Source organism: Taeniopygia guttata, chromosome 26 (genome assembly GCF_048771995.1).
Source record: "Taeniopygia guttata chromosome 26, bTaeGut7.mat, whole genome shotgun sequence".
Lineage (NCBI taxonomy): Eukaryota > Metazoa > Chordata > Aves > Passeriformes > Estrildidae > Taeniopygia > Taeniopygia guttata.
In genome coordinates, this window is record NC_133051.1 from 6,536,006 (window position 1) to 6,562,495 (window position 26,490).

Here is a 26,490-nt window from a genome sequence, read left to right on the forward strand (position 1 = left end):
CAGGGGAAAAATCCCACTGCCAAATCCAGGGGGAAAATCCCACTGCCAAATCCAGGGGAAAAATCCCACTGCCAAAATCAGGGGGAAAATCCCACTGCCAAATCCAGGGGAAAAATCCCACTGCCAACCCCAGGGCGAAAATCCCACTGCCAAAGCCAGGGGGAAAATCCCACTGCCAAACCCGGGGGAAAATCCCACTGCCAAACCGGGGGTGGCAGATCCGGGAGAGCTCCTGAGGGGATCGGAACTCACCTGGCCGGGAGCAGAGCAGGGACACCGGGAGGGACCGGGGTTAAATCCAGCCTGGGGACATCGGGGAGGGACCTGACAGGGTATAAAACCCATCTCCAGGAACACCGAGAGACGGGGCTGGGACACGCTCACCTGGCTGCTCTCCTTGGGATGAAAAAGACAAAGGGATGTAGAGTTTTCTGTTGCTTTTAAGGAGAATTTCTCTTCCCCCTCGGATTTACCTGCACAGGGGATGCACAAGGTGAGCAGCAGTGCAGAGAGAAACAGGGATTTGGGAAGGTTTTGTGGAAACAAGAGAAGTATCAAGGGCTGAACCAGGGATTTGGGAATGCTCAGTGCAGACAAGAGAAGTATCAAGGGCTGAACCAGGGGTTCCTGCACCTCTCTACTCCAGGAATATTTTCAGCCCAGGCAGAGAGGGAATTGCAGCTGCCTAACGCAGGGTTAGTGTGACAGGGGACAGGGGACAGCTGACAACCTGCCCTGGTGTTGGGGACTGCTGGAGGAGGCACATCCAGCCCTGCAGCCAGGGGCAGAGGAGCCGGAGCTCAGGAGAAACAGGGAAGGGGACAACAGGACATCAGAGAGGAGCCTTGGAGCTCTGTGCTCCTGCAGAGCCTCCCGGAGGGATGGAGCCAGGCTGGGGCTGGAACAGCTCCCACCAGAGCCCACCTGGGCAGGGCCAGGGGCTGCTGAGCCTGGCAGGGGACCCCAACCTGACGGTGCTGCACACCCGGGACGAGGAGCTGGCCAAGGCCGAGGTCGGGGTGCTGGGCACCATCCTGGCCGTGGCCACCGTGGGCAACCTGGGCGTGCTGCTGGCCATGTACCGGCTGAGGAGGAAGATGAGCCGCATGCACCTCTTCATCCTGCACCTGGGGCTGAGCGACCTGGGCGTGGCGCTGTTCCAGGTGCTGCCGCAGCTCCTCTGGAAAGTCACCTACCGCTTCCTGGGGCCCGACCCCCTCTGCAGGGCCGTCAAGTACCTACAGGTGCTCAGCATGTTCGCCTCCACCTACATGCTGATGGTGATGACCCTGGACCGCTACCTGGCCGTGTGCCACCCGCTGCAGTCGCTGCAGCAGCCCAGCCGCCAGGCCTACGCCATGATCGGGGCCACCTGGCTGCTCAGCTGCCTGCTCAGCCTGCCCCAGGTCTTCATCTTCTCGCTGCGGGAGGTGCGCCCGGGCTCGGGGGTGCTGGACTGCTGGGCGGATTTCGGGTACCCGTGGGGAGCGCGCGCTTACATCACCTGGACCACGCTGTGCGTCTTCGTGCTGCCCGTGGGCGTCCTCAGCGTCTGCTACAGCCTCATCTGCCACGAGATCTGCAAGAACCTCAAGGGCAAGACCCAGAGCGGCGCCCCTGGCTCGGGGGGAGCCACCGTGGCCGCTCCCGCCGGCCCCAGCCCCGCGGGGAAGGGCGGGCAGCCCTCGCGGGTGAGCAGCGTGCGCACCATCTCCCGCGCCAAGATCCGCACGGTGAAGATGACCTTCGTCATCGTGGCCGCCTACGTCACCTGCTGGGCGCCCTTCTTCAGCGTGCAGATGTGGTCGGTGTGGGACCAGGATGCTCCGGATGAGGGTGAGTTGTTGGAATCTGTGCTATTGGTGATTCCGAGGTTGTAAAAAGTCTCTGTCTGTCAGCCCCACAGCCAAAGCAGAAGCCATAATTCGTCTGTGCTGGTTTCAAGGTTGTTTATTCTGTTTATCTCTAACATGTTCTGCTGCCCTGCCGCAGCTCTGTCCTGCAGGGCAGCGTGTGGGGCTCTGCCCTCAGTGGGATGGTACAAACATTAAATACCACAAACTACCTGTGCTGGATTTACAATAACGTGCCAATATCTGTCACCTACGTTGGACAGTGTGTCCCCAGCCTGAACCAACAGAAAAATGCCAACACCACAGTGAGACATGGAGGGCATGAAGAAGGAGAAAAAGGACAAGACACCCAATTTCCTCCATCTTGTCCCCTTTGGACCCCTCATCTAGAAACCTAAAATTTTACTTTTGCACCCGTGCCACACTTAATTATTACTTATATCAAACACTCAGAGCTGGTAATTCATGCTGTAAGATTGAAAACTCTTTTCCATGGTCAGAGATCACAGACAGTGTCTCTGGGGGCTCTGTCCAGGGGGTTCCTGACCCCTGCCAGGGTCCCAGACCTGCCAGGGCAGCCAGAGGGAAGCCCTGGATTCCCACAGTGAGTTGTGAAGGGACTGGGGCACGGAGCCCTGGGGATGTTAGGAATGCAGTTGGGTTTTTAACAAATAAGAGCTGTTTGTTGTCTTGTCATGTAAAAATAAAAATCATGGGGAAGGCTACAAGTTTCCTCCCCTGTAATGCTTATAAAATACAAGTTTCAGAGCCAAGTCATTCCTTCCACCAGAAAAAAATACTGAAAAGTGACGATTTCTGGCCATCATCCATAGGGATGTGCAAAGACATCTTTGCCACGTTTCTTTCCTCTCCTCTGGGAATTTTCAGAGGTTTCAGAAGTGGATTTCTGAGTTCATATGTTGAATGTTTTCCCCTGTAAATCTTCAGTAGTTTTCCTAACTACTGAAGCAGCACTGCTAGTACTACTACTAGAAAAAGGGACTTCACCCAAGAGTGGAAGTTCTCTGGGAGATGCTTTGGGCAGCAGAGAGGCTGAAGGAAGGCCCAGGAGCTGCTGGGTCTCACCTCTTAGAGGCTGTGCTCCAGCACATTGGCACTGCCAATGGAGGGTAGAGCCTGGCACTGCCAACTTTCCATGCCCCAGGAAGGCCAGTGGGACGGGAATGTGAGCCAGGAGAGCCCCCAGCTCCTGCCCAGCCCCTGGGGATGTTTCATCTCTCTCTCTCTTGCCTTGCCAGAGTCCACCAACGTGGCTTTCAGCATCACCATGCTGCTGGCCAGCCTCAGCAGCTGCTGCAACCCCTGGATCTACCTGTTCTTCAGCGGGCACCTCCTGCAGGACGCCGGGCGCTGCTGGGGCCGCCCCCGGGCCGGGCTGCGCAGAGCCAACTCCACGGGGAGCCTGTGCAGCAGGAAAACCACGATCCTGAGCCACAGCCACCAGGGCCACCAGGGCCACCAGGGCCACCAGGGCCACCAGGGCCACCAGGCTGGGGTGCCCCTGCACGGGGACAGCGCCAGGGAGTTCTACCCGCCCTGTGACGAGGGCGTGACAGAGTCGGGCACGCTCTAGGCTACGACACCGCCAGGTGTGACACGGCCAGCTGTGCCAGGTGTGACACCGCCAGGTGTGACATTGCCAGGTGTGACACTGCTAAAGTGTCACACTGCTAAAGTGTGACACCACCAGGTGAGACACCACCCACTCTGTTGCTGCAGAGCGCGGCTCTCCCCACCTGGTGGCACTTCGGGAGCAGGGGATCCTGAATCTCTGGGATTAGGGGATCCTGAATCTCCGGGATCAGGGGATCCTGCACGCTTCAGGATCAGGGGATCCTGAATCTTCAGGAACAGGGGATCCTGAATTTTTGGGATCAGGGGATCCTGCACCCTTTGGGATCAGGGGATCCTGCACCCTTCGGGAACAGAGGATCCTGCACCCTTCAGGATCAGGGGTTCCTGCATCCTTCGGGATCAGGGGATCCTGCATCCTTTGGAATCAGGGATCCTGCATCCTTTGGAATCAGGGATCCTGCACCTTTCAGGATCAGTGGATCCTGCATCCTTCGGGAACAGGGGATGCTGCATCCACAAAATCCTCCTGGAGCGAGCGGAGTTTTTGTTCCCAGCCGCCAGCAAAGCAGCCGGAGCACGGCAGGCGGTAACGCGCCTCCATCTGCTCCAGAGCTCGCCGCCGCTTCCTCCTCTCCATCCCCGGGGCGTTGCTGGCCGAGCAGAGAGCGGGGACAGAGCTGTGCCCCGCGGGGCTGCAGAGCTCCTCTGGCCTGGAACTGCCCCCCTGCCGCGTCCCCGGGCCGGGACGGGGCTGTCGCGTCCCCCCGTGCTGGGCACAGCTGTCCCGCACCCCGCTGTGCCCGCCGGAGCGCCCCAAATGCGGCGCTGGCACCCCCGAGGAGCTGCTGAGAGCAGCCCTGGCCCTGCTCCAGCTCAGCGGGCACATCCCGAGTGCCCCCGTGCCTGTGCCCATCAGCTCTGCTCCCAGCCCACCCCGTGCCCAGCATCTGCTGCACCCCAGGGAGCTGCTCCCACCCTGCTGCTGCTGCTGCTGCTTTTGGCTGATTTTGCAAGGATCAGGGGTCCAAACCCACCCGGGGCTCGGGGAGCAGGGAACTCAGTCCTCCTACAGTCCCAGCCTGGCCCCTGCCCTGCTCCCAGGGGCTGTTTTGTGCAGGAATAAATCATGGATAAGGCAGGAAAGAGCATCCATTAGCTCAGTTGAGCTCAAAAGCTGCCCAGGGGCATTATTCCTTCCACTATCACAGGCTAAAGCTGTCAAAATAAAACAGTAAAATATTTTGAAATCTTCAATATTTTCACTTTTTAATTGCCAGGCATTTGAATCAGATTTCTCAGAAGCTTCCACTCAGTGGTTTTGGCCTCACCTCCAGTCTCACAGTCACACCTCTCCTGGGTTTTCCAACGTTACCCAGGAATTGTTGGCGTTTTTGGAACGTTTTCCTTTACGTGCCCTTAGAGCTGGGCCAGATCAGCACCACAGGGTCATGAAAACAGGAGTGCCTGGCTCCCCCTGCCACTGATCAATCCCAAATCAATCGTCTCACAACCTTTCATTAAATCCCAGCGTTGCTGAGCCTGTTTAAAACACACTTGGGGCAGCTCCAGCCCTGAGGAAGGGGAGGCAGCAGCTCCATCCCTCCCTGTGCTGGGAGGCAGCAGCTCCATCCCCCTCACAGAGGTCCCACTGGGGCAGTGTTCCCATTCCCAGGCACTCTGGAAGTTTATTTCTTGAAAATTCAGAAGTAACAAAATGCATAGTGAGGAGCAGGGACAGGGTCCGGGTGGGGAGAGACCGACCCCAGCACCTGGAGCAGGGAAAGAGCAGGGAAAGCAAAAGGTGGGAGACGGGGAGAAGGAAAAGCCAGTGGAAAAACTGTATTTTAAATGATTTTATGAGGCTGATGAGCAAAACAACATCACTGAGAGGAGCTGCCAGCCAGCTCAGTGCAGCTTTTGAGGATCACTCCATCTCCCTCCCTGAACTGCCCATTTTGAGAGGCAAGGGGGGGATGTTCATTTTGCTTTCATGAAATGAGGGAAAAAGGGCCATGACATAGAAGCGGAGAGCTGATTCCAGCCTGGCTGGGAGGAGCCCTCCCCTGCCCCACCCCACAGCCCTCAGGAACAGTGGAGGCTTTAAGGAAAAGCCAAGGAAGCTTTGTGGGTGGGGGTGGTAGAAGCGCTGCAGCCCGTGCCAGGCAGTGCCCCAGGGGAAGGGGACAGTGCCAGCTCTGCAGCTGCTGGGGGCTCCGGGCACCTATGGGCAGCAGCACCCTGGTGTGACAGCTTCACCCTGGTGTGACAGCTTCACCCTGGTGTCACAGCTCCACATCAGTGTCACAGCTTCACCTCGGTGTACTCCACACCCTTGGATGCCCTGGGGCTGGAGAAGGGCCAGAAATGTGTTTTCCTCTTCTTTGGATCCACGTTGACATAATCCATCCCAGACTTCACGTTCTCGTAGTCCTGGGCAGAGCCTGGCTCGTGGCCTTTCCCTGGGAACACCAGGGATGTGTAATTGATGTTTTCCTCTAAGCCAGGGCCCTGCAGGAGCAAAATGAAGCCCAGGTCAGGCCCCAGCACCCAGCCAGGAGCCTTTGCCCTTAAGCCCATGCACCAGTTCAGGGAATCATGGAATGGGTTTAGTTGGAAGGGACTTTAAAGCCCATCCCATTCCCTCTGCCATGGCAGGGACAACTTCCACTGTCCCAGGGTGCCCCAAGCCCCATCCAGCCTGGCCTTGGGCACTGCCAGGGATCCAGGGGCAGCCACAGCTGCTCTGGGCACCCTGTGCCAGGGCCTGCCCACCCTCAGAGAGAAGATTTTGTTTCCTAATTTTCCTAAAGTGCCCAGGGATGTTTCCCTCTGAATGAGGGGACACTGGAATGCTGCGTGTGACTGGGGACAACAACCACCTCAGCCCTTACTTATGGAATTTCAATGTGCTTGGATGGATTTGCCCCTTCTGATGCTGCCCTGGGGGTCTCGAGCTGCACACAGCAGCAGGTGGGCTGGGGATGATTTTGCCTGTGGTACCTGAGGGCAGGAAGTGTTGTCCGAGTCCTCGGAGGTGTCTGAAGATGTGTCACTGCTCCCTTAAAAACAGGAAACATTTACCACCCCAGCACTTCCCAGAGGGATAAAGGGAAAAAGGGATCATGGGAGAAAAAACAAACACACTCAGAAGCGAAAATTCTGATCCACAAAGCATCATCTGATCCCTCCCAGCCTCACTTCCCTGGGAGAAAGCGGGCAGGCAGCAATGGGAAGAGGAGGCAGCTCCTGCTTGACCCTTCTCCCACCCCTGCTTCCACCCCCGGGGTGTCCAGAGCTTGTGAGGAAGAGACATCACAGAAATGAAACCCCAAAATTCCCATCCCTGTGCCAGGACAATGCCCCATTGCTGCAGAGCCCCTTACCTGCGTAGGCTGGTGATGGTTTTTGTGGCCCGGGGTGTTTTTGTGCCGTGTCCCCTCCCGGTGCTGGAGCTGGGCTGGGGTGAGGGCTGAGATGCTCCCCAGGGCTGCTGCTCCCCTGCATCCTGCAGGAATGCTGGGCTGGGAGCAAGAGGAGAGTGAGCCCTGCTGCCTGCTGTGCCCAGCACACCCCACCCTGCTCCAGCAGCCCCAGGGCAAACCAGCCTTCCCCAAAATAATGATTGCTGTGCTCTGGAGCAGGCTCATATCCATCAATTCAATCACTGAGACCATCCAGGGCCCTGTTCTCCTGCCAGGAGAGGCTCCAGTGACAAATCACAGCGTCAGGGCCTCTTCTTGCAAGTTTGGAGTGATTTTGACCAAAGCAGAGCCAGGCTCTGTGCAAATGTGAGCAGCAGTTGGTGTGAAAGAATACCCTGCTAGAAATTGCAGCTTCATCTGAATTAATGCTCTGTGAGCTGATTCTTGGTATTTCCCCAGCACTTTACTAAAAGAGCAATAAAAGCACAAGGTTGTACAAAGCTCACCGATGTGTACAACCATGTCACCCATGTCACCACAGCTCCCAGCCAGCCCAGCCCAGCCCTGCCCTGCCCCTTTCCCATCCCACACCCAACCCCAAACCAGGAAATCACCAGGGAAAGCCATTTTTTAATTACCAATTTTCCTGCTGAGCATGGTGTAAAGGGCCAGCAAGAGGAGGGGGTAGAGTATCAAGGTGACAAGTGAGGTGGCAGCAGGAAACCAGCTGGACGAGAGAAAATCATTCAGTCTCACTGAAATCACTAAATTCTTTTCAATCCCCCCATGGCTTCAAGGCACGTTCGAGGTTTGCTGGTAGCTTTTGGTTTTGCTTTTTGGTTTTGGGGTGACATGGCCCAAAACGTGGGGCTTGGTTTTCAAGAATGATTTGAGTTCCCTGCCCCTCATTTTTGAGGCCTGTCCCCAGAAGAGTTTTCAAAAGCCTCCAGGGGGGGAATGTGGTGCTGGAGGGGAGAGAGGCACAACAGATATGATGGAATTGTAGAATTGTGGAATGATGGAATGGGCTGGGTGGGGAGGGACCTTTGAAGGTCACCCCCTGCCATGAGCAGGGACATTTCCAGCCAGACCAGGTTGCTCAGAGCCCTGTTCAGCCTGGCCTGGGGTGGTCCCAGGGGTGCTGTGAAGGGCTCTGTGCCCCAGGGTGCTGCACTCACCATGCACAAAAGCTCATCCTCCTGCTGAGGTGCCTCCAGGGCCTGGGAGGACACAGAGAGGCAACAGGACCTGGTGGTAAGCAGAGAAATGGTCCCTTTGAGCCTCACACTGCTCCACACAAGCTGGAGATCAGGCTCAGCACTTGCAAGCAGTGGTTGCATGTTGCAGATGTGAAATAAAGGGTTTTTATTTTATCCCAGCCCTCCCCCTGTGAGAATCCCTCTGGTTCACACCCTCACAGAGCCACGGGCTGTCCCTTATCACTGAATTAATGGCTTTATACAAGCTCATATCTGAGACTTGTCTGGACTTTCTGGGTCCCACTGCAACAGAACTGAAATTTGTTCTTCTTGCTTTAATCCTCTCTTGTTGTTCATTTTGTTTTATTTTCTTTTTCTCTTTTTAATCCACCAAAAAAAAAAAAAAAAAAAAAAAAGTAAAAGGAAGAAAACTACAAGATGAAGAAAAAAAATCCATGGAAAAAGTAACCAAAAGAAGGTCATGGGTTGGTGTGAGACTCTTGCTCAGTCAAAGTCCAGACAGAAATATCAGAGGCCCTCCAACACCTCAGTGTCTGAAACACCTCGGATTTAATACTGTGAGAGCTTCAATCTTGGTGAGGTTAAGAGGGTTTAAGGCAGAAAAATCAGAAATCACCAACACCTGGGCTGGGCCCCTTGGCTTGGGACGTCTGGCCATAACACTCAAGAGATTTACAATAAAAGATAGGGGTGTTCATTTTGTAAAAATAGCAGTGAGGTGTTCCTTTTGTGTGCTTTCACTTGCAAAAAAGCACTTTACATCCTCCCTCAGTGTTATACACTTGCTATTTATACATGGCTGATAGGGAGAGATCTTCAACTGAGGCTTTAATACAGTGATTAAAGCAGCCATGATAATTTGATTGATAGGCTGATGGATAAATTGATAGAGCAGAGGCATTATCCATCCCGTGGAGCAGATTCTATCATTTCCTCTATGACACATTTCTGAGCTTAATTCATCAAAAACTTTCCTGATAACCACCAATCTCCTGCAAAATTCCACTCATGCAAACAGTTTGATGACTGCCAAGCCGAAAGTTCATTTCTTGCAGAAATTTCCCCCCTCCCTTACTGAATAAATCTGTCCCCAAATATCCTTCTCAAAGGGCTGCCACTCTTGAAAGGCTCATTTCCTACTGTGCGGCAGGAGATGCTGCTGCAGCAACAGATAAGGATCTGAAAAATGAGCTGTTCAAAAGGAAATTGCAAAATAAACCCCAGATCAAACTATCAGCAGCTTCTGTGCCGAGGTGGGTACGACAAGATGGAGGCGCAGATAGCGGGTGGGTATCAAAAAATCTGATTTGAGACAGCAGCCAGTGAGAGCCTGGCACCAAATGTGCTTTTTTGGGGGGGCTCAGGGAACTTCTGTGAGCCAGCAGCCTCCAAGACTTCAACCCTTTCTCAAGAAAATGCTGAAATCAAGGCTTGCAGGGAGCTGCTCCTCGGCTGGGCAGCGAGGGTCAACCTGAGGCTAAACATGAGTGAAAGCTCCAGAATGCCCCAAATTATTTTAATCCCACTTGAGCCAGGCCCAGCTGGCTCACTGAGGTTCAGGATGGCACCAGCACATGCCCAGGGGGATTCCCAGCCCAGCTCTCTCCTGTTGTTCCACCCTCTGCTTCCCGCGCCATCGCACCCCGCGCGCGGTGCCCAGCGCGGCCTTACCTGGGCTCAGCTTTCCAACCTTCCCTTCCCTTCCCCACGGCTCAGGGCAGCTGGGGCAGGGCAGGCAGCAGGAATTGGGGCTGTTTCAGCAGGATTTGGGGCCGTTTCAGCAGGATTTGGGTGCAGAGCGGGGTCTGGCAGTGCGGCGGTGCCGGATGCGGTCACGCTCTACCCCCAGGTCAGAGGCACCAAGGAGCCCACACGAGTCCCATGACACCTCCCCCTTGCCAGCAGCCTCATTTTAATATATTGGGGTGTTTCTCTGCTCTTCTGGAGTTGTTTTGCTCCTGCACCCCTCCCTCAATTCTCTGTCTTCCAGCAGCTTTGTCCCAAAATTCAGCTGAGCTTCCTTGGAGCCAAGCGGTGCTGGGGGAGCTGTGCCCAGCTCAACTCAGCTGCCACCCAAAACGAGCTCTGGGTGCTTCCAAGCAAACATTTTCCATGGGATGAAGCATTTTAACATCACCCGGCTCCATGGCTGCTGGGGCTGGGTGGGCCTCCACCTGCCCACGCTCTGGAAAATGTTCTGCAAGCTTTGGGGTGCAAGCAGCAGCCTGGCAGATCCCATCCTGAGAGTTCCCCAGAGGTTTGGGGAGTGCTGGCTGCTGCTTCATAGGAACTGTGGTGTTTGTAGCCCTGGAGGTGCCCTGGCAGAAAGGAACAAGAAATTCCCTTTTTTTCAAGGTGCCTGACTCATGGGGACGGTGCCTGCTCGCCTTTCAACATCTCAGCCCACAGCAATCCTGTCCCAGGGATGTAACATCCCAAAGGATCCCCCTGGATTATCTAAAAGCAAAAAGAAGATTTCAAAAAGCATCACCTATCCGTGGAGCTGCATCACAAGCTGGGGTCACTTCCTAAATTCCCCTTCATCGCTGGGACTGCTCCCACCATCATCACCAGCTCCATCATCAGAGGTTGGTCCTGCTCTCCTCACAACTGCTGCACCCCAGGTAAATATTTTGGGGTTTATTTAACCGAAACTTGCTTGTTTGTTGATTTTTTTCAGGTGAGACTTTGCTGCTGCAGCGCTTTCAAGTGCTCGGTGGTGGATAAGCAGATTAACAGGTGGGAGAAGTGTCTGATAAAGGCAGAAAAAAGGGTTTTTTTACAAAACACTGCTGGGGCACAGTGTGAATCAGCCAGGGCAGTGACTCCACTAAAGGAAATGTGTAAGAAGGAACACAGATAACACATTTTTAGCCTGAGAACAGGTTTTTTAAACAAGGAAAGTCCTTCACACACAGCTGGTGAGAGGTATTTTTTTCATCCAAGGGGAAAAATCTATTTTTGATCCAACTGTGTGGGCCTGGAGGGGTGGGACAGAGCTGGGGACAGCCCCTGCCTGGCGGAGGCCATTCCTTTCTTACCAGACAAATATTGCAGGAGCTGGGGTCACCTTTCCTCAATTTCTCCAGGGCAGCACAGGCTGGTCCTGCCAAGCTGAGGGACATCAAAGCTTGGAAATTGGGCATCTCTTCCCTCTGCATGGTACAGCTGGAATACGTATGAAACAAAGCCTTTTTGACCCAATTTTCTGTGCAAATCCAGCCCAGTTGCTCCCAAAACACAGAGAATAAATAACCCCACTACTTTGTTCTACTTGAATTAACAATTTTGAAGTGGCCCTAAGAGTTGAGCTTTAAAATTGCTTCTAAAATAACTCAAAAGTCAAAATAGATTTGCTTAGCAGCAAAAATTTCTAAATGAAAGGTCTGGCCTTGTTATGACTTTCATCTTCCTATTTTAATGCTGAATCCGCTGCCAGGAGTTTGCAGATTATGATGATCCAATTGGGGGATATTTTCCACAAAATAAACTATTTCACTTAAAGTGTTTGGCATGTCTGTGCTGCTGCTCACCCTCACTTTTATCTCCAAAGCCCAGTGACCCTTCAGGCTGGGTTTTCTGATAGGATTTTTGGGTTATAAACCATGTCTGGAACAATCCACTTGCTGTTTTCAGCTTATCTGGCACTTGCTGCAGCTGCTTTTGTTTTAGAAAGTTTCTTTCTAATCCATGAATATGTGATTAGGACAAGGAGGGAGGGTGGTACATTAAACTGCATCTCAAAAGGGGAAATAGAGAATAAATTTGTATGAAAGCCACTCAGTAAAAAAAAAAATATTGCAGCATGGGGGAGTGCAGGGAATTTTCATTTGTTTTGAAAAAGCAGCTGCATTTGCCATTGGCATCAACTGTGCTGTGCCCAATATTTTCCTGCTCACATTGAGAAATATTTGATGGATTTTGTTAAAGCTTAATCTGCCCGCAAAGCTGGGGAGAGGAGGGGCCTGGCAGCATCTCCAGGGATGGGGACACAAGATCCCGGTGACAGCAAGACGTGACTCAGCTGTCCCCAGCCACCCTTGGTACCTGTGCCTCACAGATGAGGACTTTAATTTCCTGGGTGAGGGCTTTAATTAGATAAAATTTAATTCGATAAAACAGGCTCGCTGAGACAAACAAAAAATTGATTAGCACGGTGCTAAACCCTGTTAATCACGTGAATGGGGCTGGCTGAGCAGAACACCCCCTTTAGCACCCGCCATCGGTTCTTTTAGTGCCAAAACCATGCAAAATAAGGACAAGATGGAAAATAAAGGCCTGGGAGATGGAGGCAGGAAAATCCTCACCTGCCCCCACTTGCTGTTCTCACTCACCTCCCCCTGTGTCTGAAGGTTTTATTTGTTCATCAGCGTTTTCTGTTTGCACTCGCTGAGGCTTTAATGAGACACCCGTGTTGGATAAAACAAAACTGCCAGGGGATGAGCCCATCAGGGCCTGCAGAGCAAAGGGAGCTGTCTCCCATGGAAAGCTGCTCCTTCCCGGCCTTTGCAACGGCAAACTGAGGATTCCCGAGCTGTTCATCACTGCTAATTAGTCTTGGCCTTTTAAAATTAGCTCGGTGGCTGATGGTACAAACACATCCCTTTCCTGCACCTTCCTGCAGCTGCTGGGTTTGGGGCACCCCACGGCCACGGGCAGCTCCCTGGGGTGGGGCTGGGGGGTGAAGGAGAAGGGAAACGTTCCTATAAAGTATTTTGGGGGGTTTCCACCAGTTGGATAAGGTGCTGGGATGGGCACTGGTGCTGGGATGAGGACCCCATTCTGCTCCCTCTGCGGGATCTCCAAAATCAGCCCAACCCGCCCCTGCTCGGCTCCCACAGGCCCCCCAGCGCCGTCCTCACCCAGAAAAGCAAACGTGACCCCAGAGCGCCCGCTCAGCCTCGCCTGGGCCGTGGCCAGTGATTCATTGTGGGTGCCCGAGCCCGGTGTTGACTCTGGCAGGGCCGCTATTGAGCCTGGCACCGCGGGTATAAGAGCAGAACTGCGGCGGGCACAGGCACCGAGCCACGCCATGAGGCGCCTGCTGCTCCTGGCCGCGCTCTGCCTGGCCCTGGCCGGCGCCCTGAGGAGGTAAGGGGGTCCCCAGGGTGCCAGGGTCTGGGGGATTCACTGCCAGGGCGGTGACGGGTGGCAGAGCTCAGCTGGGCACGCCACAGCTCTGCCGGAGCAGTGGCACCGTGCTGGCATTTCTGGGTTCTCCGTCCCTCTGGGCAGAGCCTGGCAGCAGCAGGAGAGGCTGCGAAGGGATTTGTGTAAGCAGGGAGGGCAGAAAAAGACAGGCTGGATTCCCCTTGGTTCTGCTCACCCTGCCCAGCCCGAAAGTCCTTCCCCTCGGTGGCACCGAGCTGCCCCTGCTGTCAGTGCCAGGGTCTGGACGCTCTCCTGCCAGCTCTGGCCTTGATTTCCTGTGCCCCAAAACACAGCCAGTGCCCCTCTTCTGCTGGGCCTCGGCAGGAAATGGCTGTGGGGGGGGATGTGGGTGCTGAACCTCCATCCTGGCAGTGCCAGGACCCTCAGGGTGGGCAAAGGATGTGGGCAGCACCCATGGGAGCGACCAGGACCGTCAGGGTGGGTATGGAACGTGGGCAGCACCCATGGGAGTGACAGGACCCTCAGGGAGGGCACAGCACCCTCAGTGACCATGCCCTTCCCCTCAGGGTGGGCACTGCACCCATGGCAGTGCCCAGCACCCTCAGTGACCATGTCCTTCCCCTCAGGGTGGGCACTGCACCCTCAGGGTGGGCACAGCACCCTCAGTGACCGTGCCCTTCCCCTCAGGGTGGCACAGCACCCTCAGGGTGGCACAGCACCCTCAGTGACCATGCCCTTCCCCTCAGGGTGGGCACAGCACCCTCAGGGTGGCACAGCACCCTCAGTGACCATGCCCTTCCCCTCAGGGTGGGCACAGCACCCTCAGGGTGGCACAGCAACCTCAGTGACCATGCCCTTCCCCTCAGGGTGGGCACAGCACCCTCAGTGACCGTGCCCTTCCCCGCAGGGTGGGCACAGCACCCTCAGGGTGGCACAGCACCCTCAGTGACCATGCCCTTCCCCGCAGGGTGCCCCTGAGCCGCCGCCGCTCCCTGCGGACGCTGCTGCGGGAGCGGGGACAGCTCTCGCACCTCTGGAGAGCCCCGGGCGGGCCGGACGCCAGCAGCGAGGACTGCGCCGCCTTCTCGGAGAGCAGCGAGCCCCTCATCAACTACCTGGACGTGAGCAGGGTGGCACACGGGGCTGGCAGCACCCGCACTTTGCCCCAGCAGTGCCCGAGGCCCAGCCGCTTCCCTCAAACCCCGGTCCGGGCAGTGCCCGGCGTGCCAGGGCTCGCTGCCCGCCCGGCTCTTTGTCCCCGGGGAGCGCAGGATGAGGACAGGGAAGGGCATTCATGGCAGGCACTGCCAGCCCCCTCCCTCCCTGCCGCGCCCTGTCCCCCCCCCCGGGAACAGATTCACTCCAAAATTCAAGTTACACGCTTTCCAGGGCAGAGCCCCCCACAGGGGTGGAGGGAGCCACCCTGGAGAATCCCACTGCCCAGGAGAATCCCATTCCCCAGGAGAATCCCACTGCCCAGGAGAATCCCATTACCCAGGGGAATCCCACTCCCTCAGGGACACCCACTCCCCCAGAGAATCTCACTCCCCAGGGGAATCCCATTCCCCAGGAGAATCCCACTGCCCAGGAGAATCCCACTCCCCAGTTCCCCCGCCTGGTTCCCCTCAGGGCCCAGCCTTGCCAGGAAGAGGCAGAGGCCTGTACCCACCGTGCTGCCTTTTGTCCTCAGTCCCCATTGCTGTTCCTTAAATATTTGTCTCCTTTATTCCACCTGGCACGGCACGGATCAAACACTGAGCCCCATCCATTCCCTGCAGACACCGCAGGTTTTGTTTTAACAGCATTTCTGGCTGTGCTGGTGGCTCATGGTGCTCTCTGCCCCCTTCTTTGGCAGATGGAGTATTTTGGGCAGATCTCCATTGGGACACCACCCCAGAATTTCACCGTGGTGTTTGACACGGGCTCCTCCAACCTCTGGGTGCCTTCTGTCTACTGTGTCAGCAAAGCCTGCAGTGAGTGGGGAGCCCCTGACCCCAGAGAGGCCATGGGCCATCAGCCCCAAGGCCATGGGGACAGAAATCCAGGGGTGAAAGCAGGGGTGACAGCTCAGCAGGGGACAAACGTGGCTTTTGGGGATGTCAGAGATCAGCCAGCCCCAGAGAACCCAGAGGAACCAAAGCATCCCTGAGCAGTCCCCGGGCTGCCTCGGAGCCAGTGGGAATTGGGGACTGGGAGTGGATCCACAGGGAATTGGGGAATGGACTGGATCCCGCAGGGAACTGGGGAATGGGACTGGATCCCACAGGGAATTGGGGAATGGCAGTGGATCCTGCAGGGAATTGGGGAATGGACGGGATCCCACAGGGAATTGGGGAATGGGGCTGGATCCCGCAGGGAATTGGGACTGCTGCTGGCTGTAACCAGGGTCACCAGTGCTCATCTCGGGAGTTTTGGTGACACCATGCTGCGTCATCATTTTGCCTCACTGGGGGCTCCTGGCAGCTGTGGCCATGCAAAAAAATGACATTTCTGGTGACAGATCCCGTCTCCTTCCCCAGCTGAGCACACCAGGTTCCAGCCAACCCAGTCCAGCACCTACCAGGTGATAGGGACCCCCTTCTCCATCCAGTACGGCACCGGGAGCCTGACGGGGATCATCGGATCCGACCAAGTAGCCGTGAGTGACCTTTGGGTTGCCCTGCTCTGGACAATGTGCCTGGCACTTGCCCATGGGCTTGGCCCCACCACAGAACACCCTCCCCCCTGCAGGTTGAAGGTCTGGCTGTGAGCAACCAGCAGTTTGCAGAGAGCATCAGTGAGCCGGGAAAAGCCTTCCTGGATGCTGAGTTCGATGGGATCCTGGGGCTGGCTTATCCCTCCCTGGCCGTGGATGGGGTCACCCCTGTCTTCGACAACATGATTGCCCAAAATTTGGTGGAGCTGCCCATTTTCTCTGTCTACATGAGCTCGTACGGACATGGCTTTGCTCTGGGATGTTGCTTGGAATCTGGCATTGCTTTAGGGAGCAGGAGGAGCTGCTAAAATACAGATATTTTACTGAAATAATGAAGGGGGGTTGGTACCAGATTGAGCATCACAGACCTCTGGCTTTACAGCTCGTGTGGGGAGAAAGTTGGGGTAAATTCATACTAAATGAACAAAATCCTTCATGAGTCCCCCTCCCTGCAGGAACCCTGACTCCCCCCAGGGAGGAGAAGTGCTATTTGGAGGTTTTGACACCTCCCGCTTCACGGGCACGCTGAACTGGGTGCCAGTCACCCAGCAGGGCTACTGGCAGATCCAGCTGGACAAGTGAGTGGTGCTGGGCAGGGAGGGAGGGCAGGGCAGGGCTGGCAGAGCACGGCAAATCCCTCCTGCTCCTTCTCCCTTCTTCCAGCATCCAGCTGGGTGGGACAGTGACCTTCTGTGCCAACGGCTGCCAGGCCATCGTGGACACCGGGACATCGCTCATCACGGGCCCCACCAAGGAGATCAAAGAACTGCAAAACCTCATTGGGGCTGTGTCTGTGGATGGAGAGGTGAGAGCCAGGGTGGGGACAGGAGGGGACAAAGCCTTGGTGACCCTTCCCTGCTGGAAGGGCCCCCCCCGGACAGCCCCTGAGCCCCCAGCTCTGTTCCAGTACACCGTGGACTGCAGCAACCTCAGCTCCATGCCTGACCTGACTATCACCATCAACGGGCTGCCCTACACGCTCAGCGCCCAGGCTTACACCCTCATGGTATGGCTGTGGCTCCCTCAACCCCAAATCCCAGCTGCTCCGGTGGCAAAGGTGGCCCAGCCCCATGCCAGGAGGTGGCAGTGTGTCCCTAGGGGTGACAAACCCCACCGGTTTCTGCCTCGCCACCATTCCTGGGTGTTTCCAGGTGCACGAGGCTCTCGGCTTCATCCCCAGCTTTCCACTTCTCCTCCCCCAGGAGTACGCTGATGGCATGGCCTTCTGCACCAGCGGCTTCCAGGGGAGTGATATCCCCCCTCCCACAGGACCCCTCTGGATTTTGGGAGATGTTTTCATCCGTCAGTTCTACTCCGTCTTTGACCGTGGGAATAACATGGTGGGGTTGGCCCCTGCTGTCCCTTAGGGCTGTGACATCCGTGGGGCAGGAGAGGAACAGACCTCAGCAGGGCAGTGGATGTCACCCTGTCCTCCTCAGTGTCCCCAGGGGGTGAAGACACCCAGGGATGCAGTGAAGAGTCCAGCAGAGGTTCAGTCCATGCCAGGACACTGTGATATAAAAATGTCTCGAGCAGCTCTGTGATCTGCTCTGCACATTCTCTGTTTTTGAATCCTGAGCCAATAAAAACTTCAATAAACCCAAATTTCTCATGCTTCTGTCAGCAGAAATCCTGCACATCTCAAAGGGTTATGCTGGGGGTTAAATTCTCCTTGCCCATGTCCTGCTCTCCTTCCTGGGTGATCTGTGGCACTGCCAGAGCTGCACTTCCAGCGTGGCTGGAGCTTCCCTGGAATTTCCACAGGGGCAGAGAGAAGGGGATGCTTTGCCCAGGTAGAGCAGAAATCCCTGGAGGTGGCTGTGGCCATCCCTAAGCATCCCAGGGGCAGGGCAGGGGCCGAGGGAGCACCGGGAATGCACCTTTCCTCAGCTGAGGCTGCTAAACAAGAAGGTAACAAGGAGACTGGAAAGACCCTGGGGCTCTTTCTGTGCCACAGAGCTCCCAGAGCCACTGGTGATTTCCAGGGAATTTTGCTTTGATTCTCTTGGGGAACTCACAACACAATGTGCTCGGTGGGTCCTTGAAGCAAAAAGGGCAAAGCAGCTGCTGAGCCCTGGGCTGGGCTGGCTCAAAGTGTGGGGGCATGGGGGGCTGCAGAGAGGCCATGGGGCTCCTCAGGAGTCGCCCTGGCACATGTCACTTGCTGACAATGCACGAGTGGCAGTGGCCCATGAGTGATGCACGCTGAGGCAGCGAGAAGGGGAAGCACAAGAAAGGTTATTTTTATCCAGACCTTTGCTCTCTTTTCCCCACTGACCCTGAAGCGAGGCCAGCAGTGCCAAGGCCAGGGTGCTGGAGTGTCCATGTCCCAGCCCAGCTTGGTGGCTGCTGCAGGCCTCCCAGAGCAGAGCAGCCTTCAGGGTGGGCCTGGGAGCTCTGGAATATTCAGATCTGGTTGTAAACTTTGGGGCTGAGCCTTGTGGTTTGCAATAAAGGGAGATATCTGCCTTACCCAGAGGCACTGATTGTGCCGCTGACCAGCGTGGGCTCTGTGACGTTTCCTGTGTTGACTTCACCCCTGCTGCAGTCCCAGATAAGGTGCTGGGGCTGCTGGACAAAGGTCTCCTGTCCCTCTTCCACCTTAACCCTTAGAATGCCAAGGTGCTGCTGAGCACGAGTCCAGGAGCTGGGGGGAGCATCCAGCTCCCCCAGCATGACAGGGGCCACCCAGTGTCCCCAGACAGTAGCTGGCATGAGAGCGGGCCTGGCCTGGAGTTGCCCAGGACTGCTCTGGTGCTGTGTTTTTGGGATCTCAGGGCATTCCATGCCCTCTTGGCAGGTTTGGGGGGGAAGATGTTTGAACAAATGCGAGCATCCTAATAAGGAGCGATCCTGCTGCCCCCCAAGGAGGCTGAGCAGCGCAGGGAATGCTTGAATGCCCTTTGCTTCCTTCCCTTTCCCTCACTCCCACGGCCCTGTAGGGCACAGCCAGTCTTCTCCTTGTCCCCGTAAGTCTTTCCCCCAGCTGTGTCAGCCCCAGCCTGGGTTTTGTCACTTTCCTCACAGTCACAGGCCACAAAACCCACGCCTTTTCCTCAGAACTGCTGACGTGGGGGAGCAGCCAGGACGGGACTGAAGCTGTGGTCACTGGAGCTGCTGAGCGACGCCTTAGCCATCACCTCCTCCCCACCACTGCTCCCACTGCCTTCATCCAGGCAGAATCTCAGCCCAGGGGGAAAGCAGGAGCTTTGGGAAAATCCCTTTTCCCTCGAAATCAAACAAAAGCCAGAGCTGAGGCTGATGAACCCTGGTGGGTACAGCCATCCCTGCTAAAAGCAGAAGTGGCCGTGGGCATCAGCTGCAGTTTGGGATCCACCACAAACCCCAGCCCCAGCAGCGTGGAGAGGATTTGATCATCTGATAGGGTGAGCAATGCCCCATCCCACCAGGGACATGTGAGAGGAACGAGGGCAGAAGTTGTTGCGGGGGAAAGTTGAACTAGAAATTCTCTGTGCAGGAGCAAAGGTGAAGGAGGATGGTGAAAAAGGGTTGAAAATGGGGATTAAGAGAGCTGCTCCAGGGAAATGTCAGACTTTTCCCCACCACTGGTGAGAACTGGCTCAGGTTCTCCTGCCTCAGCTCAGTTCCTCCCAGTGCCTGCCCTCTGGGGGGAAAAACAGATTTTTCTGGCCAGACAGGTCCCAAAATTACTCCTGGAGAAGAGGGGGAGGAAGGTTTGTCCTTCAAAACAGTGATCCTCCCCGAGATCCCATCAGGGTCTGCAAGAGGGAAAAAAAAAATCTACAAAAATGCTGGAAGTGGAAAAGCAAAAGCCAGTGGTCTCGGAGGGATCCCAAAACCTGGGCACGGGGACCACCATCAGCTGGGGGGCTGCTGGTTCAGGATGAGGGAGGGTTCACAGATGGGGGACACCCTGCTCCCACTGCAAAGCCCAAATCCTACAGAATGCTTGGCAAAGGCACAGGACCTGCCCTTGCACGTCGGGAAGCAGAGCTCTGCCTTCGCCACCGTGGCCAAGCAGGTTTTCCCACTCCAAAGAGCTCTGAGCACCCGCCTGGTGCTGGCATTGCTGAGATCCCCAAAATCCCATGTACTGATTGAACACATCCTCCTGCAGATGTCACCAGCTCTGCTTCCTCTTTTCGGGGTGTTTCTGGGGTGCCCGTGCTGCCTGTGGGTGCTGGGTGGGACCCCTGAGGGCTGGGGGCTGCAGGGATGTGACATGAGGGGCTGGAAATGCTCGTGATTCCCACCCTGCCCCTCTCCTGCCTGGAAAAGGAGACGAAGCCACACAGAGCCCCTCAGAGGGATCCCAGCCCTCCTCACCCGTCCCCAGCTCCCAAATCCATTTACCCCATCCCACGATATCAGAGCAAAGTCCGCCATGGCTCCAGGGATGCTGCCACAGCCCCGCCCGGCTTTTGTCCTCATCCCTCAACAATTCCCCAGCGAGGACGCAGATAAAGGGTCCCGGGGCGGCGGCAGAAAGGAACCGAGGGGATTCTGAGCCAGAGGAGAGGCCAAAAGTCAATCCCAAACTCCAGCAGTGAGGAGAACTTTGTTCCCCTTGCCCATCGGACCCCGAGCCGCGGCCACTCGGCAGAGCCGGGAATGGAGGGCAAATCCATGGACATCCCAGCGCCCGCCCGCCGCTCCTCCGGCCCCGCCGGCATCTCGGCCCCTTTCTGCTGATGTCACGGAGCGGGGCCCCGCAGCCGCCTGCCCCAGGAGGGCAGGGACCGGCCGCCCCTTCCCGGATCCTCCTCTCTCGCCTCTCCCCTGCCCGGCCCGGCTGCAGCGGAGCCGCGGCCGCCCCGCCGCCCCGGCAGGTGAGCGCTCTGCAGGTGAGTACCCGGGGGCAGCCCGGACCCGCGGAGCAGCAAAACTCCATTTTCAGTTTAAAAACATCGGGCCTCCCAAAAAGCTGGCGAAAGCGCTGGGAAGTCTGTGTGTGCTGAGACGCGAGGCTGTGCCTGTGCCGAGGATGCTGCCCGCGGCTGGGCACGGGTGGCAGAGGGGTGCAGGGGGGCTGGAGCCCACAGCTGGGAGCTCCCCGCTGGCGATCCAAGGGGGAAGGGCGCAGGGCTGGCCAGCGCATCAGGGAAAAATGCAGGGATGAGGCTGCCAGTGTTTCTATCCGTGCCTTGGCCGGCGATGTCGGAAGCTGCCGCGGGGATGGGGCGGCTGCGGCTGCTGGGGGATGCTGGTGCCCCCTGAGGAGGGGGTTTCAGGGGTCCTGGCCAAGCTCAGAGCATGTGGGGACACTGGGACATAATGGGGACAAATTCTGGGGGGACATTTCGGGGTGCTCCTGGACGGGGATGCTCCCTAGGCTGCGCTTGAGGTGCCAAGGAACTCCTTTGGCTGGGGTCTGATTTAATAAATTTAATTTTCAGCAGGACCCCAGGCGTGTGTGCCAGGCCTAGGGGGAGGGACTGCGCTGGAGAGGGGGTGGGAGAAGCAGGGAAGTGGCTCCCAGCAGGTTTGAATGGTGATGAACCGGCGAGTCCGGGCGTGCTCCGATTCCTCGGGAGCCGGCGGGGACGTGGGCCGGGCTTGGCACGGGGGCTTTTCTCTCCCCGCCGTTCCTGGCACACAAGTGCTGGCATGGCACGGGCACGATGCTGGCACGGGGAGGGCACAGCGACATCCCGGGGTGGCAGGGTGGGAGCAGGGACAGGACCCCAGGGCTCGCCGAGGTGCCACCCCCACAGCCCCACGAGCCCCTCTCGGCCCCCAGGGCCTGCCCATGGATGCCAGCAAGAAGGTGGATCTGAAGATCATCATCATCGGAGCTCTGGGGTAAGGAGCTGGCAGGGAGGAAAGCCCCCTGCGTGTGCTGGGTGTCCCCTGCCCACCCCCGAGCCTCACCAGTGCCCCTTTCCTCGTCACCAGCGTGGGCAAGACCTCCCTGCTGCACCAGTACGTGCACAAGACGTTCTACGAGGATTACCGCACCACGCTGGGCGCCAGCATCCTCACCAAGGTCCTCGCCGTGGACAGCACCCCCCTGAAGCTGCAGGTGAGCGGGGTGAGCTGGCACTGCCCACGGTGCCCACCCTGACCCCAGCTCTGTGTGTCCCACCCTGGCCTGCTGTGCCCAAATGCCACCAGGGTCACGAGGCGCACAGCCCGATTTTCAGAGCTGACCTTCAGAGCCCAATTTTCAGAACTGATTTTCAGAGTCTGATTTTCAAAGCCTGGTTTTCAGAGCCCAATTCTCAGAGCCTGATTTCTAGAACCTGATGTTCAAAGCCTGGTTTTCAGAATCCGATTTTCAGAGCCAATTTTCAGAGCTGATTTTCAGAGCCTGATTTCTAGAACCTGATGTTCAAAGCCTGATTTTCAGAACCCGATTTTCAGAGCCAATTTTCACAGGTGATTTTCAGAGCCTGATTTCTAGAGCCTGATGTTCAAAGCCTGATTTTCAGAACCAGATTTTCAGAGCCAATTTTCAGAGCTGATTTTCAGAGCCAATTTTCAGAGCTGATATTCAGACCTGATTTTCATAGCCTTATTTTTAGAGCCTGATTTTCAAAGCATGATTTTCAGAGCCGAGTTTTCAGAGCTGATATTCAGAGAGGATTTTCAGACCTGATTTTTAGAGCCTGATTTTCTACATCCATGAACTGCACTGGAATCCCACAGGATTTCTGGGGGCTCAGCACCCCCTGAAGCTGCTCCTCTGGGCTGCAGCACCCACCCTGCTCCTGTCTTGTGCCCTTCTCTGCCCTAGATCTGGGACACAGGGGGACAGGAGCGATTCCGGTCCATGGTGTCGACCTTCTACAAAGGCTCAGACGGCTGCATGCTGGCCTTCGACGTGACAGACAGGGAGTCCTTTGAGGCCCTGGACAACTGGAGAGACGATTTCCTGGAGAAGGTCATTCCCAGGGAACAGGAATTCCCCATGGTGGTGCTGGGGAACAAGATAGACCTCAGTGACCGGCAGGTAAGGGGGGAGGAGGGAGAGGAGGATGAGCAGTGGTGGAGTCACCACCCCTGGAGGGATTTAAAACTTGTACAGATGTGGCACTTGGGGACATGGTTTAGTGCTGGGTTAATGATTGGACTTGATGATCCTAAGGGTCTTTTCCAACCCAAACAATTCCATGATTGGGATGCTGTAGGGTCCTAATGGCTTTGTGGGCTGATCCTTCACCTCAGAACCAGCCTTTTCCCTATCCTCACATAAACCAGAGCTCCAGGCAAGGAGTTTATGGAGCACTCCTCCAGCACTCTGGGAGGGGATGAGCAACATCCTCCTGCTGCTCTTTGGGGCACAGACTGTCCCCACCAGAGGCAGCAGGAATGACAACCTCAGACACTGCCAGCACCCCTCACTCCCTGGATGGGTGGGGAGGGTCCCTGTCCCATCCCTGAGCTGTGGCTCCACCCTGCTGTCCCTCAGGTGCCCAAGGAAACAGCCTCAGCCTGGTGCAAGGAGAAGGACATTCCGTATTTCGAGGTCAGTGCCAAGAACAACATCAACGTGGCCGAGGCTTTCGAGACTCTCGCGAAGCAGGCGCTGAGCACGGTGAGCACCCTGCAGCTCCGAGCTGTGCTCGGGGAGGATTTGGGGGAAAACCGGGCTCAGCCAGGGCTGATCTGACAGATCCTCCCGAGTGGAGCGGCTCCTGCTGCAACAGAGAGCCCCGGGGATGAGAAACGCAGAAATGTTTGATCCTAAACCAACAGGAGCAGGAATTGCCGTGTGTTTTTCCCACAGTGATGGGAATGTGGCGTGTGGCACTACAGCGCGCCAGCACTGTCCTCTAGCGGCCGTGCCACGGGGACATCAGTGTCCCCAAGCGGTGTCTAAGTGGCTTTTGCCCGGACTTTGCCGTTAGTCACAGGCCAGGGCTGATCCACAGGGACACTGGTGTCCCCAAGCTCTGCACTCGGTGGCTTTTGCCTGGGTTTTGCCATTAGTCACAAGCCAGGGCTGATCCCTGGGGACATCAATGTCCCCAAGCCCTGTGCTAGGTGGCTTTTGCTGGATTTTGCCATTAGTCACAAATCAGGGCTGATCCATGGGGACATCAATGTCCCCAAGCCCTGTGCTAGGTGGCTTTTGCCTGGATTTTGCTGTTAGTCACAAGCCAGGGCTGATCCATGGGGGTGTCCCCCACCTGTGCCGGGTGTCCCCCACCTGTGCCAGGAGGCTTTTGCCTGAATTTTGCCGTTAGTCACAAATCAGGACTGATCCACAGGGACATTGGTGTCCCCAAGCCCTGTGCCAGGTGTCCCCAAGCCCTGTACCAGGTGCCCCCAAGCCCTGTGCCAGGTGGCTTTTGCCCGGGTTTTGCCGTTAGTCACAAGCAAAGGCTGATCCTTGGGGACATCAATGTCCCCAAGCCCTGTACCAGGTGGCTTTTGCCCAGGTTTTGCCCTTAGTCACAAGCCAGGGCTGATCCCCAGCGCTCCGCTCAGGCTGCCTGGGAGCTGCGGTCACTCATCCTTTCCCTTCTCCGGTTCTTTTCCAGTATAAAGGGATTTTTGAGAGTTATTTAACTGACTCCATCAAGCTCACTCCCAACGACAAGCCCAAGCAGAGCTGCTGCTGACCCCGGGGGCCGCTGGAGCCTGCGATGCCCACACGGACTGGCCTTGCCAGGGCACAGGACGGGCACTGCTGGACACACCAGGGCCGGCTGCCTGCTCATCCCGGGATTTGCTGCTTCCCACGGCTCTGGAGCTGCTCTCCCGATCGCCTCAGTGGCACGGTGGTGGCCCTGTCCCCCCTCGATCTGCGGCCGTGTGGCACCCGAGCGGGCGATGTCCCTGCAGTGACGGTGCCAGGGGTGTGGGCAGTGCTCCCGATGCCTCTGCAGAGACCACGGCCTTGGCACCACGGGTCACCCTTCCCAGAGCACAGCCTGGTGGCCCCGCTGCTCTCAGGTTGGTACGGGCTGGCCTGGGGGGACAATTGGGGCTGGTGGCCTCAGCACAGGGACCAGGCAACGATTCTGTGCCTCAGTTTCCCCTCCTCTCATGCATATCCCCCATCAAACACCTTCCCTCTCCCGCCTCACTGGGGAGGATTCTCAAAAAAGCAGTTTGTCAGGGGTATTCTATATTTTTTTTAAAGGAAATTAAATATTTCATTTTTATTTATATTTATGTGTTGTAAAATGCTCCCCACGTCCCAGAGCAGGAAGGTGGGGTGGGGGCTCCAGACTTTCCTCCCTGAGCCTGTTCATCTTCTCAGGGCTGGGGGATGCATTTTGGGTCTGGATTTTTTTTATGGTTATTATTATTTTTTTATTTTCCAGTGCAAATTTTGTGTCAGGGGCGAGAGGAGGTGTGCAGTGGGTGTGCGGAGGTGGCGTGGGTCGGTCCCTCAGTCGGCAGAGGGAGCCCGCTGGGAGCAGAGCCCGGCTCCCGCTTCCCTCCCGCATCCATCCCGGGCCCCCTCCAGCAGCGGGGGCTGCCCGGGGACGCGGCCACCCCTGTCCCCGCGCCACCTGCGGCTGCAGCACCCCCAGGCCGGGGTGGATGGACTCAAATTCCCAGGGAAGGCAGCAGGGACCTCCTGCCATCCCTCCAGCCCCCCGCACTGACCGCAGCGGTGCCGCAGCTTCCCGCAGGCTGCCCTGGCACCACCCGGGGCTGCCCATGGGGACAGCACCCATGGGTGGCACTGCCAGGGGCTGGGGCTGGCAGGTGAGCTCAGGAAGGGTGAAACCTGAGCGAGGGCTGGGCACGGGGGGCGTGGGGGCTCTGGAGCTGGAGCAGGAGCGCCCGGCCGGAGAGAACGGAGAGTTCCCACCTTCGTCCTTACGCAACGCTCCGCCTGTTTATTTGGGCACTGGGCCGGGGAGAGGATTTGTCCCTTTCTATTGGGAGGAGAGGGGCATTAACTATTTCCTCCCCACGTTCTGGACGTCCTTTCCCCACCCTGTACCTGCCCGGAGCCGCCCTCGCACCCAGCATCTCCCAGTTCATCCTGGCACCCGCCGGGGCTGTTGGGACACCTCTGCTGGGCACTGTCCGTGCCAGCAGCGATGTTTCTCATCACACCCTTCTCCCAGCAGCTCCCAGCGCTGGCAAACAAGAACCTGATCTGTTTTAGCCCAGCACGCAGCAGTTTGGACCGCCCGGGCTGAGCAGGTCACACAAATGCACACGGGGAGGGGATCCTCCCCGAACCGGGGCTGGGCAGCCCTGGCACAGCCCGGGGCTGCTGTGGGTGCTGCAGCCTGTGAGGGAGGAGGTGGTGCCGGGTGGGAGCTGCAGACTTGCCTCAGGGTCCAGCTGGATGCTCTGGACAGGGCTGGGGTCACACCTGGAGCTGCAGGCACAGCTCTCTGCAGAATCCCTGGGCAGGCTCTGGGCTCAAGATTTGTGCATCATTCCAGACACGGGAATTAGGACTGTGAAGGATGCTGCAGCCTCGGGAGCTGGCAGGATCTCCAGTGGCATCACCATCGTGTAGAAATCCTGGCCAACACACCTTGCAGGGGTCAGCACCTTGCTGGAGCCAGCTACAGCCCACCAGCTTTTCTTCTCCCTCCATCCCTCCCAGGCAGGGCGTCCTGCTGGCCAGGCTGCCCTGGGACAGGCAGGAAGGCCAGGAGAGCGGGCAGGGTGGCACGGTGCCAGGCAGG

General features: G+C 57.0%; 4 protein-coding genes across 8 annotated transcripts; 3 read left to right on the forward strand and 1 right to left on the reverse strand.

The window, feature by feature from the left end:
• Window positions 1-881: 881 nt before the first annotated feature.
• Window positions 882-3,447, forward strand: AVPR1B (arginine vasopressin receptor 1B). The gene is made up of 2 exons (XM_002189448.5): window positions 882-1,836; window positions 3,113-3,447. The coding sequence occupies exons 1-2, from the start codon at window positions 882-884 to the stop codon at window positions 3,445-3,447; spliced, it is 1,290 nt and encodes a 429-aa protein (XP_002189484.5).
• A 1,826-nt stretch (window positions 3,448-5,273) lies between these two features.
• On the reverse strand, window positions 5,274-10,782 carry RHEX (regulator of hemoglobinization and erythroid cell expansion). 2 transcript variants are annotated; one of them, XM_030291836.4, is made up of 6 exons: window positions 10,583-10,782; window positions 8,050-8,119; window positions 7,510-7,598; window positions 6,833-6,970; window positions 6,450-6,508; window positions 5,274-5,957 (listed from the first exon to the last, which is right to left on the reverse strand). In XM_030291836.4, the coding sequence occupies exons 2-6, from the start codon at window positions 8,064-8,066 to the stop codon at window positions 5,751-5,753; spliced, it is 510 nt and encodes a 169-aa protein (XP_030147696.4). In that variant the 5' UTR covers window positions 8,067-8,119; window positions 10,583-10,782; the 3' UTR covers window positions 5,274-5,750. The 2 variants fall into 2 exon arrangements, with proteins under 2 accessions (XP_030147696.4, XP_072774988.1); XM_072918887.1 differs by lacking the exon at window positions 10,583-10,782 and adding an exon at window positions 9,763-10,080.
• A 2,269-nt stretch (window positions 10,783-13,051) lies between these two features.
• CTSE (cathepsin E) lies at window positions 13,052-17,503 on the forward strand. 2 transcript variants are annotated; one of them, XM_072918886.1, is made up of 9 exons: window positions 13,052-13,182; window positions 14,171-14,324; window positions 15,059-15,176; window positions 15,723-15,841; window positions 15,934-16,133; window positions 16,354-16,476; window positions 16,562-16,703; window positions 16,806-16,904; window positions 17,050-17,503. In XM_072918886.1, the coding sequence occupies exons 1-9, from the start codon at window positions 13,124-13,126 to the stop codon at window positions 17,263-17,265; spliced, it is 1,230 nt and encodes a 409-aa protein (XP_072774987.1). In that variant the 5' UTR covers window positions 13,052-13,123; the 3' UTR covers window positions 17,266-17,503. The 2 variants fall into 2 exon arrangements, with proteins under 2 accessions (XP_072774987.1, XP_030147689.4); XM_030291829.4 differs by having other exon boundaries at window positions 17,101-17,503.
• A 2,817-nt stretch (window positions 17,504-20,320) lies between these two features.
• Window positions 20,321-24,997, forward strand: RAB7B (RAB7B, member RAS oncogene family). Of its 3 annotated transcripts, none has more exons than XM_072918889.1 (6): window positions 20,321-20,709; window positions 21,621-21,682; window positions 21,776-21,902; window positions 22,617-22,832; window positions 23,292-23,417; window positions 24,367-24,997. In XM_072918889.1, the coding sequence occupies exons 1-6, from the start codon at window positions 20,572-20,574 to the stop codon at window positions 24,445-24,447; spliced, it is 750 nt and encodes a 249-aa protein (XP_072774990.1). In that variant the 5' UTR covers window positions 20,321-20,571; the 3' UTR covers window positions 24,448-24,997. The 3 variants fall into 3 exon arrangements, with proteins under 3 accessions (XP_072774990.1, XP_030147694.1, XP_072774989.1); XM_030291834.4 differs by having other exon boundaries at window positions 20,322-20,724; XM_072918888.1 differs by lacking the exon at window positions 20,321-20,709 and having other exon boundaries at window positions 20,746-21,682.
• The last annotated feature ends 1,493 nt before the right edge of the window (window positions 24,998-26,490 follow it).